The sequence below is a fragment of the Drosophila rhopaloa genome, unplaced genomic scaffold, assembly GCF_018152115.1.
Source record: "Drosophila rhopaloa isolate 14029-0021.01 unplaced genomic scaffold, ASM1815211v1 contig_163, whole genome shotgun sequence".
In the NCBI taxonomy this organism is placed as follows: Eukaryota; Metazoa; Arthropoda; class Insecta; order Diptera; family Drosophilidae; genus Drosophila; species Drosophila rhopaloa.
The window spans coordinates 15,145,289-15,159,270 of record NW_025335043.1 but is presented as its reverse complement, the minus strand read 5'-3'; the positions used below and the strand labels follow the sequence as shown (position 1 = coordinate 15,159,270).

The 13,982-nt window shown below is 35.7% G+C and overlaps 2 protein-coding genes across 2 annotated transcripts; both read right to left on the bottom strand.

Annotated features, from left to right (window-relative positions):
* Positions 1-776: 776 nt before the first annotated feature.
* LOC108047818 lies at positions 777-1,482 on the bottom strand. Its single transcript, XM_017128177.2, has 2 exons — positions 1,174-1,482; positions 777-1,107 (listed from the first exon to the last, which is right to left on the bottom strand). The coding sequence occupies exons 1-2, from the start codon at positions 1,225-1,227 to the stop codon at positions 811-813; spliced, it is 351 nt and encodes a 116-aa protein (XP_016983666.1). The 5' UTR covers positions 1,228-1,482; the 3' UTR covers positions 777-810.
* An 88-nt stretch (positions 1,483-1,570) lies between these two features.
* Positions 1,571-13,886, bottom strand: LOC108047819. Its single transcript, XM_044457827.1, has 5 exons — positions 13,190-13,886; positions 3,586-3,879; positions 2,381-2,547; positions 2,144-2,266; positions 1,571-2,081 (listed from the first exon to the last, which is right to left on the bottom strand). The coding sequence occupies exons 2-5, from the start codon at positions 3,647-3,649 to the stop codon at positions 2,013-2,015; spliced, it is 423 nt and encodes a 140-aa protein (XP_044313762.1). The 5' UTR covers positions 3,650-3,879; positions 13,190-13,886; the 3' UTR covers positions 1,571-2,012.
* Positions 13,887-13,982: the final 96 nt, after the last annotated feature.

Below are 13,982 nucleotides of genomic sequence, written 5' to 3'. Positions count from 1 at the left end.
ATAATGGTGGCCAACTGGAACTAGCGATTGTCTGTGAAAACCGTTAAGTACACCCAACATGGGTTCAGGTTCAGGTTCAGTCGGAGGTTGAGCTCTGGGTTCAGGTTTTCCGGCTCGTTTGGTTGCTCTATGACAATGTCAACGAAACCCCATAAAGGTCTTGTTTAGATATATACCCCCGAAAAAACTATATCAGACAGTTCCATTCAAAAAGCAGTCGTAATCCTAACGGTTCTCACACCTTTTTGGTTTTAGACCGATCTACGTTCTGGATTATCAATATTGCTTGGTCGCGACATTTGCATTTTTATTAGGGGCTCATGTGTCTCAGATAACTTCTTATTCTTTCACAGCAATTAGCTATCTTAAACGATCCAATTACATTTCTGATTTCCCTTTTATAGGCTAATTTTTGTGCATAAGGAAAAACCAGATTTTCTTTGATTAAAGTCATTGTGGTTTAGGCATTTCACACCATTAGACTATCTTAATCGCCCAATTGCCTTTGTAATTTACGAGGCACTTTTAGGGAGTGAACAATACCTAGTAATATCTAGCTATAACAGAAAAAGTGGAGTGAAATTTGTGGAGGTGAACACATATCTTTTGTCTTAGCAACTACTGATAACAAAAAGGTTGAGCATCAATATTTATTATTTACATTCAAAACGCCTTCGCTTTTGATTAACCAAAATACATAGATACCACCCACTAAATAACTAATTATTAAGTATTCATTTTATATCAAAATAAATATTTTTATTGGCAGAACATCTTAACAAAAGAAAAACACTTATAATAAACTATGGATTACTTTTTTCCCCAATTTGTTTCATAGACATTCGCATAGTATCTTTGCCAGTTGGCACTGCTCAAGGAGGCATAGGGATTGTAATAGTTAGTGTTGTAGTAGGTGGGATAAAGATACTGTCCAATCACATATGGCCAGATGCGAATCTGGGCATTGCTGTAGGGACTCGGTGTCGTATACGTGTTGTAGTAGTAAGGATACGGCGTCGTCGAGTAATAATAGTTGTTCAAACTGGCGAACGTCGGACTGGGCGTGTAGTAGGGATTATAAGGTGTGTAGTATTGAGCAGATACAAGCTATAAAAAATAAATAAAAATGTATTAATATTCAAAACATTTTATTCCATTTTATATAGGACTTACCGACAATAGGACCGCGATGAGAAGCACAGATAAAAAGCTGGATTGGTGTGACATTTTGATAGAGATTCGTTTCCAAACTGACAATTCTAAACTCGGGCATTTGCCATTTATAAAAATGTGACTGGAGAGGCGACAATTTTCCGCCCCGCTGACGGATGCCAATTTTCGCAATTAAATACACTTTTTTGGCTCCAACACTTTGTGGAACTTTCGTCATTGAACTTGACTCATCCGGGTTACGTTTGGTGCCAGCAACCAATATACTGGGGTTGTTTACCCACGAAATACACAAATGGATCGGTGGATTCCCGTGACGTGTGAAACAACAACAGTAAACGAAAAACAAATTACCGAAAATTGTGAAAACATTTTGTTCATCCAATTAATTAGACAAGCATTAGAGTAGCAATTTGATTTTGTTTTTATTTCGATTTAAGATTGCTTACAAATACGAAGATTATTTGTAAATTATACAATAATGTGGCGGACCCATCCGAGGTTGTTCCGTGTATTTCGAATGGAAATTTATAAAATGGATTTGGAATTGGAATGAAATGGAACTGGGGACCATCTCTATATACATTATATACACAACACGACTCCTCGCACGACTCAATCAATTAGACTACAATACAAAAGTACAAAACGAAACTCAACAAAATCGTCAACAAGGCGCTTAAATTAGTTTATCTCATTTGCATGGAATTTTACAGAGTTTTCACACAAGTTTTGTTGTTGTTTTTCAGTTACAATTACTCAGCGTTTTTCATACGGCGTTTAATTTAATTAGTTTGTTTGCTTTTGGAGAGACAATAAATATTTAATTAATTGCAAGTCGATTAGTAATCCTCATCATCTTCATCTGGCGGATCTGTGGCATAGGTCAGTTCGTTCAGGTAGAACCATTTCTAAATGGGGGGATGTGAAATAAATATATGTTTAAAAGGAAGTATTATATTATAGCACTCACAGGTGACTCTGTGCAGTTGAAGTTGTAGTCCCAATCACAGATTCTGTACTCTTGGTTAAAGCTCGTTTCGTTGGCGCACAGATGTGGAATCCGATTGCCCTCCTCATCGCACATGTGGAAGATCTTATGGATTGAAAAGACATAAATATGGTATACTTTCGGGCTAATGGAAAAACCTCTATCAAAGCTTGGCTTGAGCTTTATTGGCTCTATAATTTTCCCTTCCGATTTTCTCACCTGGCAATTGTACTCCATGTCGGCATAGAAGCCAACAGAACGCCTCTTGCAATCGAATGAGAATGTTATGTTATCTAAATTCGTCCATTCCTTCGTCTTGTGATTTTGAAATACTGGACTGGCTGGCTCTTGACCTTGTACCGCGATGGCGGCCAGCAAGATGGGACCTGAAAATAGGGGAACATATAAGTGATTAGTTTGTAGTCTCAGAAAAAATCGTATTTAAGCCTCTTCAAAAACTTACAATTCCCAGAACTCAATTTTAAAATCAGTATAAAGCAGTTTTATTTTATATGACATTTTCAATTGCAACTAAGTCTAACTTTGTATTTGTGAATTATGTTTAGATTTTAATTATTTAATTAATTATTTTAATTAATAAATTAAGCTGTTCAATTTACAAACAACTTTTTTTGATTCGACATTTCAAAAATTTATTTTAATGGCTACAAATACAAAATATTGATTACAAAATTAATAAATTTATCAAAGAAAAATGTCTTTATTTTATTACTAGTTTGGAAACGTAACGATGCAATTACAATAAAAATGGTTATTATCTAAAATTAAATGTTTATTTATAGCTATTATTATCTATAACTATGGCTGACGATTTTTTTAATGAAAAACAAGTTGATTTCCTCAGTTTATTGATGATTGATAGTAATTGGCTGTGAAAAATTAACATTTCAGCGATATGCAGATCTTGTGCTCTTAAAAGCAAAAAAGTTATGAGACTCAATCTTTATAATTGCATTAAGTTTTTCCTCATTTATTAATATTTTTCATACTTTTTCTTAATACTTAGACGTTATTTATGATAGTTATCAAGGAAATTTGCTTTTATTTGTTATCTTTAATTTACAGCAATTAATATTAATATTTTAGCTCATTAGCCAATTAGTGCTTGTCTTTTTAAGCCACTAAAAAACCTTTTTGGCCAACTTTTTTGCACCTGCAATTCCCCAGTCGGCCAGTTGTGTTGAATTTTTCGCTGCTTCCTCCTCCGCCCACATTGACCATGGCCAATTTCTTAAGTTATTTGGCTCACGCATGGCCCAAACACTCTGACTCGGCCAAAATCCGAAATAAAGCTTGATGACAGTCAGTTAACCGACTGGCCTAATCGACGCACTTAGCATTTAATTTGTGTCTCCGTCTCGACTTGACTCGAAATTGAAGTCTTTATTGAGGCCACTACTCACCTAGTAAAACGCCGGAAAGCCATAAAATTCTATAACTGTAAACCATTTTTGTGGCGTTGGACATTTTGGCGTGAATTTTGTTTTTCTTGTCCGCTTCACTGCTGTCCGCTCCGTTTTGATATCAGGCTGAAAATCCAAATCACGATCGTCTCGCTCGCTCTCTCTCTCTCACGCTCTCTCTCTGTCGCACACACTCGCCCTCTCGCTCGCACTCTTGGCCTTTTGCTACGCGTCCATTTAGCTGGCTCTGTTTTCAATTAGGAAGCGTGTCTTCGGTTTATGGCCGGCACATGGCTAAAACGGGGAACGAAAAAAAGAAAACAAAATCAATCGGAATGGAAGTGAACTACAAATGTCAAATTAAGGTAATAGGTATTACTTAAGAAGGTACAATAATAAATATATTCAAAGCATATATGTTTAAAATCTATTTATACTAAGTCTCTAGTTCACATGTAAGAGGTGCTATAAAGATTTATTTGAAAAAATCTCCCTGACATTAAAAAAAATTACTCATACGACATAAAAAATCGCTTATACGACATGTAAAATTACTTATACGACATGTATTACCTACAATTTATATCATAAAATGGAAATTATTTTTAAATCATTAACATTTTTGTTATTCTAGCAAACTTATCAACTATAAATAAGCTGTGTAATTAAATTGAATTGAAGAATTATTTATTACATTACATTACATAGCATTTTTTAAACAATTTAATTATAGCTAATATAATAAAAAAAATCGCATAAAATAAATATAAAGGCAACTTAAGATAAAATTCTTGCCACCCAATTCAATTAACACTTAAATCTTGATTGAAATGCTATTACTTTTACTGTTAATCAATTTACATTAGCAGTTAAATCTTGATTGAAATGCTATAACTTTAAACCTCAATCAAAAATCAACATTTTGGGACGGAAGGGTAAGGATTTAAAGTGGCCTAAATATAAAAATAATAAAAAACTGATGATGAAATTATGGAAACTGAATGTCAGATATAGCAATATGTTTTCCTTCCTTCATGAACAGGTTAAAGTGGGCTTTCGGTTCATTACAAAACCTACCAGACGAGGCTTAGACGCAATTTACATGCCAAACCCACGCCACCAAGATTTTGGCTTGACTCATCACCATCGTCAGCCGGATGTTTCATCTCCGCTAATTGATTTTCTTCGACATTTAGCAGACACGAGCTGAAAACCACTCCGAAATCATTCACCCACATCTTGTCTGGCCCAACAGGATATACTGACAATCAGTGACCCACTTTGCTGTCATTCAAAATTCTTTCTATGCCTTAAACGAAATTGAAAACATATTTATTTCATAATACCTGTATTGCACATCAATCATACGTTGTCAAATTAACATTTGAAATTTGAAATGCTTTAAACGCCATTAAAAGACAATCAGTCAATGGCAGATAAATCAGCAAAAAGAATTTTTGTATGCAAAAAACTCGTTTGGTGCTTTTTCTTGCAAATTGAATTTTTATTTTGAATGAATCATTTTTGGAATGTTTATTGCTGATTGTTTTTTTGGTTCCAGCGAGTGAAAGAAGGCCGTTTACGACCTTGTAGGCTCAATTAAATTGTCAACCCGTCTGGATTGGCGATTCCCCTGGTTTGTCTTAAGTTTAAGTCTTTCACTTTGGACCCAGGTAAATCCTTGACATTTTATCGCAATTTATGGCCGCTGGATGCGTAGAAAGGCCACAAAAGACCGCAGACGAAATAATCGTAAATTGTTTTTATCGCGGCCTCCCTCGCAACTAATTTTCAGCGCCAGGAAAATGAATGATATGCAAATTTTTAACTTCTCTGCAAAGTCGAGTCCGTGATGAAGTGAAGGCAGTCTTAAGGCGACGTAAAAGGTCATCAGTGCCAGGCGAGGCAAAAAGCCATCTTTAGGCAAAACTGGTAACAATTTCATGGATCGCATGAGAGGGGGGTTTTCCGAAGGGGGGACTGGATGAGGGACTCCGAACAAAGAGGCGCCTGCAAGATGACACAGCAGTCATCCAGCTGTCCCGAACCCTGTCCATTTGGTCAGCTCGTCTTTCACCGTTTTCAATGACCATGGCATGGCGCCTGTGACAATTGGTCAAAAGTCTCCACAAAATTCCCCATAAATCCCCCTCGAAACCCCTCACGAAACTCTTTTGACTGTTTCCGCAAAATGGGCTTAAACATATTTTTTTGAGTCGCTTTTGCAGTTGTCGGCGTTTCTGGCTAATGGGGAAAAACACTCAAGCAGCTTCGACTGACGCCTACAAATCCTTAAGCGGCTATTAACCAAGTAAAAAGTAATTGATTTAAACGGATTTCACACTTCTCCGTTTCGGGGCGTTAAGTAATTAAAAATTAATGTATTTAAATTCAATTCCCGCTAAATGGAAATGTCTTATTAGGAATATTTACATTTTAGGAATACGTTTTGAAACTTTAAAAGAGTATGCTTGAAATCTTATTTGATTTCAATCTAATTCGAAAATCAAAAAAAATAAATAAAAGCTTCAAAAAGTCTTAAACATGCATATGTCAAATAAAGAACTTCGGATTAATATTTACATAGAAAGTTTCTAAAAGCAATTTTTATTTTTACATTAATATTATTTTTTTTGATATTGTTTAAAAATGTTAAACAAATAAGTATTATCTTATGATAAGATGACATTCATATTTGTAACACTATATAATTGATTGGCTTCTAGTATTCGTAGTAGTTTTAAATGAACTAAGCTCATACTTGGTTTTTGCTTACTAAAAATAAATACAGCCAAGGGCATTCAATCTTCGATGCCGACTGGTTAAAAGAAGATGCCTCACTCTGGGCATCCCCCCAGTATTCATGGCATCCTCACTTTTGACATTTTCTGACAAGCGTGAGAAGCGGCTGCAATGACTATAGACTACAGACTTTAGACCATAGATGCCAGACTCTAGGCTCTAGAGACCCCATCTGGCATGGTCCATCAATTGGCTGTGGCTGCTTGACTCTGCGGCCAGACCATTCTGCTGGCCAAAAAATTCCTAAGCTGCAACTTCCAAGTACTTGCGACTTTGGGCCATCTGCATGCCACGAGCATGTGTGGCATTCATTTTAAAAACACATTTTGAAAGTCTCATTTTATATTTTATGTACGGGCATTTGTGGCTGATTTGGGTTTCGGTGGGGTTTCGTTGATTGGGTTTGCGGCTAATTCGGAAGTTTGTCGGCGTTGTCTTGCGAAACATCGCACTAATTTGTTAATTTCTGACGCGTATCCGAAGGCGCAATGTTTTATGGGTTTTTAGCTCTGTAAATTTATGCAAATTTTTCAAATTAAATTTTTTTTTGACGAAACAACATAAAATTAGAAGAGAAAGTAATGCCCTTGACCTTATTTATTTTAGTTGATTATTCAAAGGCTTGTTTGTTTATATTTTGATAGAGCAACGTATTCTACTTTTTTAATGTTGCATAAAAAAATTTGATTCTAAATAAACATTAAAAGGATGTTAAATTAGTTTTTTTAAATGCGTTTCCCATGCTGATTGAAAATTTGTAATACTTTTGTTTAATGATTATTAAAAAAAAAGCTTGCCAAAAAAAAGTTAACAAGACCGAGGAGGTAATTTAAAACTGATTTGCTCTAGCATGTGCAACAAAGTAAAATGAAAAGACAAGAGAGAACGCTATAGTCGGGTGCCCCGACTATCAGATACCCGTTACTCAGGTATAGGGAGTGCGAGGGAGATGGAGATAGAAACTTTGATCACGCATAACTTTTTAACGAATGGTCCGATTTGAAAAATTTCTTCTACATTTCGATAGGTATTGATAAACACAATAAAACTGCATTTTTACTTTTCCGAAATATTTAAATTTATAAAATCGTATATAAGCGATTGTGGGCGTTAAAGGGGGCGTGGCACCATTTTGAAACAAACTTGCGCTGCGTAGGAACTTCTAAAATCTACATGCAAAATGCCAATCTTCTAGCTTTTATAGTTTCCGAGATCTCAGCGTTCATACGGACAGACAGACAGACGGACAGACAGACGGACAGACGGACAGACGGACAGACGGACATGGCTAGATCGACTCGGCTAGTGATCCTGATCAAGAATATATATACTTTATAGGGTCGGAAACGCTTCCTTCTAGCTGTTACATACTTTTGCACGAATACAATATACCCTTTTACTCTACGAGTAACGGGTATAAAAAAGACGAGAAAAGTAAAATGGAAAAGCCGAGAAAATGATTTCTCGTATGTGTGTGCAGCAGCGGAAGCGTCGCTAATTGGCGGAACTGCCGCTCAGCAGCAGCAACAATGGGTGGAAAAATAAAAAGCGGCAGAAATATGTTGAAACCCGGCGATGACGACACCTGAGATGGCTTATTGCCACCACCCCGCCGGATCAAATCTCGAATCGCGAGTCTCAAATCTCGGATAGATGGCCAACACTTACATAACCGGGCGGCAAACATGGCCTAATCATCTCATCCGACTCCCAAGTAGCGGTTAGCCAAATTGATTAGGCCGACAGCGTTGACACTTCAAACTTGGACTTTTGCACACACACATTTTTTTGTTTCGGAAAAGCACAGCGAAATGGCGAAAAAGAAATGACAACGATAAATGGATGCTGTTTAATTGAGCGGCGGTCCAAATGAAAAACCCGCTGTACCGGCAACCCCCCCTGGAATCCCCTCCCACTTTCCAGACAACGACGATTATTGGCCTTGAAATTCGGTACGCAGAAATGCGCTTAATGCGAAAAATCAATATCGCTAAAAACACAAACATACACACATGTCCAGCAGCAAATCAACAAGAAAAAAACTACAAAAAGTTGATCGCTCAGCTCAGAAAAACCGGCTCAAACTCGGACTTGTACTAAAACGATGCGATCAAAGCAAATTTAAAACGATACAGCTACACCAAAGCCCACAAATTTAACATAAATTGTAAAAACTAAATTTAAACAAATTATAGACACCAACGAAGTCTTTAACGTGTTTGGCAGTGAAACTAACCAACAAATTAAAAGGAAAATATTTAAATATTTATGCAAAACAACACAAAATCAAAGTTTAAAATAACAAACAGTCACAACAATGCTTTGGGGCTTTTTAACATATATTTAAGAAATATATAAAATAGATTTTACCCAATTTTTACAAGCCAATTTCCATGTGAAAAATAATTGAAAATAAATTCAAAATATATGAAAATATGTTTTATTTACAATACAATTTACAAATTTATTCGTAGATCTTAAATATAAAATTATCAAATTATCTATTCTCACCTATATAATATCTATATTATATTCTTTGAAAGTATAGTAGGAATCAAAATAATATAAACTAAGTCTTAGCATTATGTTCCTCTTATCAAATAAATGACTTTTATTGTCAAATATGAACAAAGAGTAAACTTGGATAATTCATTATTTGTTGAAGACACAATTAGTTAATAAACCCCAAGCTGATACAGAGTGGCACCATTAATGAAGCGATTATTTTTCTACCCAAAACATATAACATTTTAATCCAATTGATATCTGTCCGACATAATAATTAAGTTGGGCAATAAAAAGCTTGACAGCTTAAGACCATATTTTTATGGTTTATTTTTCGATTCACAACAACTATTTGCGTAAGGAAACTGTTCGATCCAAACTATAAATAATGAATTTATAGATCGATAAAGGGGAAAATACTGCTTGACGAGGAGAGGAAATTAATTTACAATGCTCAAGTTTAAAGAAAGTGAAGTGACAACTCGTTTGACAGCGGGAAAAAAGGCCAATTAATTATTGCATCTTGATTTCTTATTTATACAACCATATTTCAATGGAGATTGGATACTTGTGAAAAATACCAATTAAATGAACAGAAGAAGTAATGAATGGTTCAGGTTTGAACTTTGCAAACAGTAGCTTGAAAAGAACATCGATTTATGATATAATCTAAAAAACCTTCCTTGGGAACCACAATCGATGAATATATTTTTATAATAATACCTATTGTTAACCCAAAAAGTATGCGTTCAGGAAACGGAGGATGGGAACTGGAAAACGGCCTTAAAAGGTCGCACGAAACTAATAATTAATTAAAATTCTATTAAAGGCGGCAAGATACCGCCAGGCAGCATTGATCGATCACACAATGCCAATTCAGTGATTTAAATGCCATCAGCAGCTGCCACAAAAGAAAAGACCGATCGGCTACCGATTGGACTGGACGTACATATGTTCGTTGTCCAGCAAGTATACCTTTTCGATCCCCAGACGATGTCCATCCGTCATTAACATATCAGCATTTGTGCTTCGGCAGAAATAACAATCGTTACAAGGGCAAAACAGCCATCACTGGTTGATGATGCCGATGAAATATTTCAGTTATTCGGAAGGGCAGATATCCATCGCTGAATACAAGCTCATATATTTTTAGATTCGCTACGGTAACATCTCATTGAAGTTGCCCTTCCTCGCACTCCCAAGATCTGACAACCCTCTCGACAAGCCAAAGTTCGCAACTCATCCAATTTGTAGTGCGAATTTGCCCTCTGGCTGCCTTTGAAGTTGCGGATTAGGCCTGCAACTCAAAGAAACAAATCACAAATCACCGAAATCATTAGACATTGATGTTGCCACGGAAACCAACTATTCGCAAAGGCTACAGCATTTTTATTTATATACATTCGTTTTGCAATCTTGAATTAAAACTTAAGTCCAAAACTTGTTGGCCAGCTTTACTACAACAAAAAGGTGTGATATTGAGATCAAAATTTGTTCGTATACGAGGGGAACTTTTTAAATCTTCCATCGATTCTTGAACTCATATTAATATTAGTCACTAACTTGTTATACGTTAATGAAAGGGCATAATGATTATGGTTTTTCTAGGAAATAAGTATTTCCTGTATAAAATTCGAACTAAGTTTTATGGCTTAAAGATATCGGAAGAAGTTTCCAAAAACTATAATCTAGAACGATTTTTTTAAATAAAATCAAACTGTCGTTAAAAGCCTGCTGTATTTCAGATTTATCTGTGAAATACACTCCAATTTATTTTCTTGTTTGTCGCATAACAAGTTTCAATGATCTGCAGATTTTAGCACAAAATTTATGATCGCACACTCTAAAATCTTTCCGCGACAACCATAAAAGCACTCTGACGCAAACGGTAAATCCATAACTTAAATGAATTAGTTAACATAAATTGAATAATTTATTCGTTCGATTATATATAACATTGTCGTCTGCCAAAAATTAAATGTCTGTTCTCGAATCAGCTTCACTTGGCATTTGCTCGCGATTGGTTGGTATGTGGCGAATCGATTCTGGTTTGATTTGATTTCTCAATTGCGAATGTAATCCGAACCGGTTGAAGCGAAACCCTTTTGGTCGAGTTCAAGGCTCGCCACGTGTCGTATACGTGATGTGCCGGCATAGCACTTGGGCAAATCCAAATCCACACGTTGCAGTAAACACTTTTCACACAATTAAACAGCAGCAGCACTCAGCCAGCGGGCAACATTAACTAACTAACTTGTAATGTGGCAGCAATAAATTTTATGTAAATCGCCGCTTTTTTTTGTGTAGTTTAAGTCTTATTGCAGCCACACAAGAAAACGGTACGGAGCTAAACAATGCAAATAAATTACGGCTGCGGGTACGGATACTTTGTAAGCTGATGTGCAATTGAACGCAGAGATGCACACATATATATATTCACAAGAAAATAAAAATAACACCCGCCATCGCAAACACAGATACTTTGGAAAAAAAAGCTAAGATTTTCCAAGAATGCGCTGCATGGCTACACTTTAAAATGCATATTTTAGCGATTCTTAAATGCCATTATTCAATTAAAGTCTTATCAAAATATTTAACACTGAAAGTACTCCTTGAAAATGTTTTTAAGGATTAAAACAACAATTAAACCAAGTTTAACTTTAGTATTAAGTTATTTTCTTAAAATAGAAGCTTTGATAAATTGCAAACCTTTATTTAAAGACTGATAGTTCAATCAAAATGGCTTGACAAAATATTGGAATAAAAGAATGTTTTTTCTGAGTGTAAGACAAGCGGGTGGCTGCTGTGACTCTCAATCTCTAGCCACTCTCAGCTGCTGTGGCTGTTGCATTTAACCTGCACCACCAACAACAATCGCAAACAACAAGTTATTTTTGTCCAAGTCATCGATTGCATGCCAGCTTTTGGCTTCGTCTTGGGTAAAGCAGAAAAAGCAAGTGACTCCATTGGATTGTTTTTATACAATTTACCAAAGAATGTATACATTTCTACACCTATCGCAGGGGTTTTAGCGGTTTCAGGGATCAAAACTAACACTGACCGCAGAAAGTAAACGCAAAATGAAACCAGCTATACGAAACAGAACTTGCTAATTGGAATAAATGCTCTAAAATTATAAAAAATGGAACTTTGCATAAAATGAATACTAATAGGTGTTATCGAATAAACACTAAACACGTTTGTTTTAGCCATAAGGTCAAACTATCAAATCTCCCAAAATGCTTTAATAAAATCACCTAAAATATTGGTTAGCATGCCAATTAGCCTAAAAATAGTTAAAATATTGCTGAGCATGCTAATAAGCTTATAATACTGGTAAATCTACAACAAGTATATTAAAATCTTTTAAACTTTTTTTGTTTTTCAGCTGGATTATAAATCAAAACTATTGACAATGTATGTTTGCGTCAAATGTAATTCGGTTTTATTCTTTATTGTTATTTTTTGCTCAAAAATGTTTTGACAAGAAATTATAAATTCTATGATTTAATTAATATTAATGACAGCGATAATTTATTAACATTTTTCATCTTTGCCTATAATAATTTCATGAATAAAACAAAACTATTCAAAAATGTGTGTTTAGATTTATGCTGATATTAACACATATTAATTTAAACATAATTTTTTGTCAAATGATTTTAAGTGGACAAAGAAAAAAACATTTTTTTGGCATTTTAAATCGAAATTAAATTTTGTTCTAGCCATAAAAAAAAATTAACGAAGCTTATGTCTTTTTATTTTACTATTTCGCTGGCAGTTAGACGGTATTTCTGCCCAAATTATTTAAAGGGAATTGATTGTGGATTTCATTTAGAAGAAATTAAATGATAAAAATTGATTTTTTATTTAAAAACCTATAGAGAATTGCTATTTTGAAAGTCATATTTTGTTCCCTGTCATGTAAGCTGCGATCGGCTGACAGGTGGCCCCCTGCTGGGCAACTTGTTTACTTGTTCTTTTGCATATTCATGTGGCACAGGTGATGGCTACTCGCCAGCATCATTGTTATTTTTTTTAATGCCAAAGTTTAAGATATTAGCCCTCCAGCCACACACAATACCCACTCGAACACCTCTTAATGATTGCCGCTTACGCAAATTGCTCCGATTTGTGACAGATTTCGGTGTTTTGGTAGGCATTGAATTATGCTAATGGCGCCGATAGCGATACATCATTATGTGCGTGGCCCGCAGATCGTTATGTAAGTTCGAATTTGGAGCACACACACACATTGTATAAGAGTTTTGCAGGCTGCAGTTTGCCGAGGGCCTACCTTGATTTACAGGCTGCACTGAGGCTAGGTAAATCGGAAATCCAAAATCCAAAATCCAAATTAAATCCAAGAAATCCCAAGTCACTGAGGCACTGAAAACGACTTTCTTGCCAAATCTCTCGAGGCTGGCGCTTAATTATTTTTGAAAACGCATTTGCATAAGATTTTCTCGCTGGGCATACATAAATATATAAATTTTGCGTTGATTTTTTATGTAATAAACACTGGAAAAACTATTGCTATTACGATGGCGGATTGCTTTGGCTATTTCACCAGCCAACAAAATATATTATATATATATATAAATATAGCTCTTTCTTCACACGCACACACACAGAGAATCGCGGCACGGCTCGAATCGAATCGCGTATCCGTCGGATGCAAAGATACAAAGCCAAAGTTAAAAGACAAAGCAACAACCGTTCGCTCGAGCGCCCGTTGAACGAATAAAACGGCCCAAAGACTTGGCCCAAACACTTGACTTGGTCCGCAAAAAAAAAGGCAAAAGCCAGGCCAAAACAAAGCCAAGCAAAGTCACTAAAAAACAGTCAGCAAAGACAGGCGCGAAATGAAAAGTGTTTCGTTGATGATTGTCTTTACTTGTTTGCCGTGGCTTTTTGGCCAATGCATTTGTGTTGGCCTCGTTAGCTTACGGTGTGTTGATATTTTTTTGGCCCGGAGACGTGAAAACGTTTGCAAAGTCAGCGCTCAACTGGTTCGCAGGCCGCCGCTCAAATTGGTTTTATACGCGGATCGGTTCGCATTGAATCGCTCTCGAACGGAGCGTTTTCGT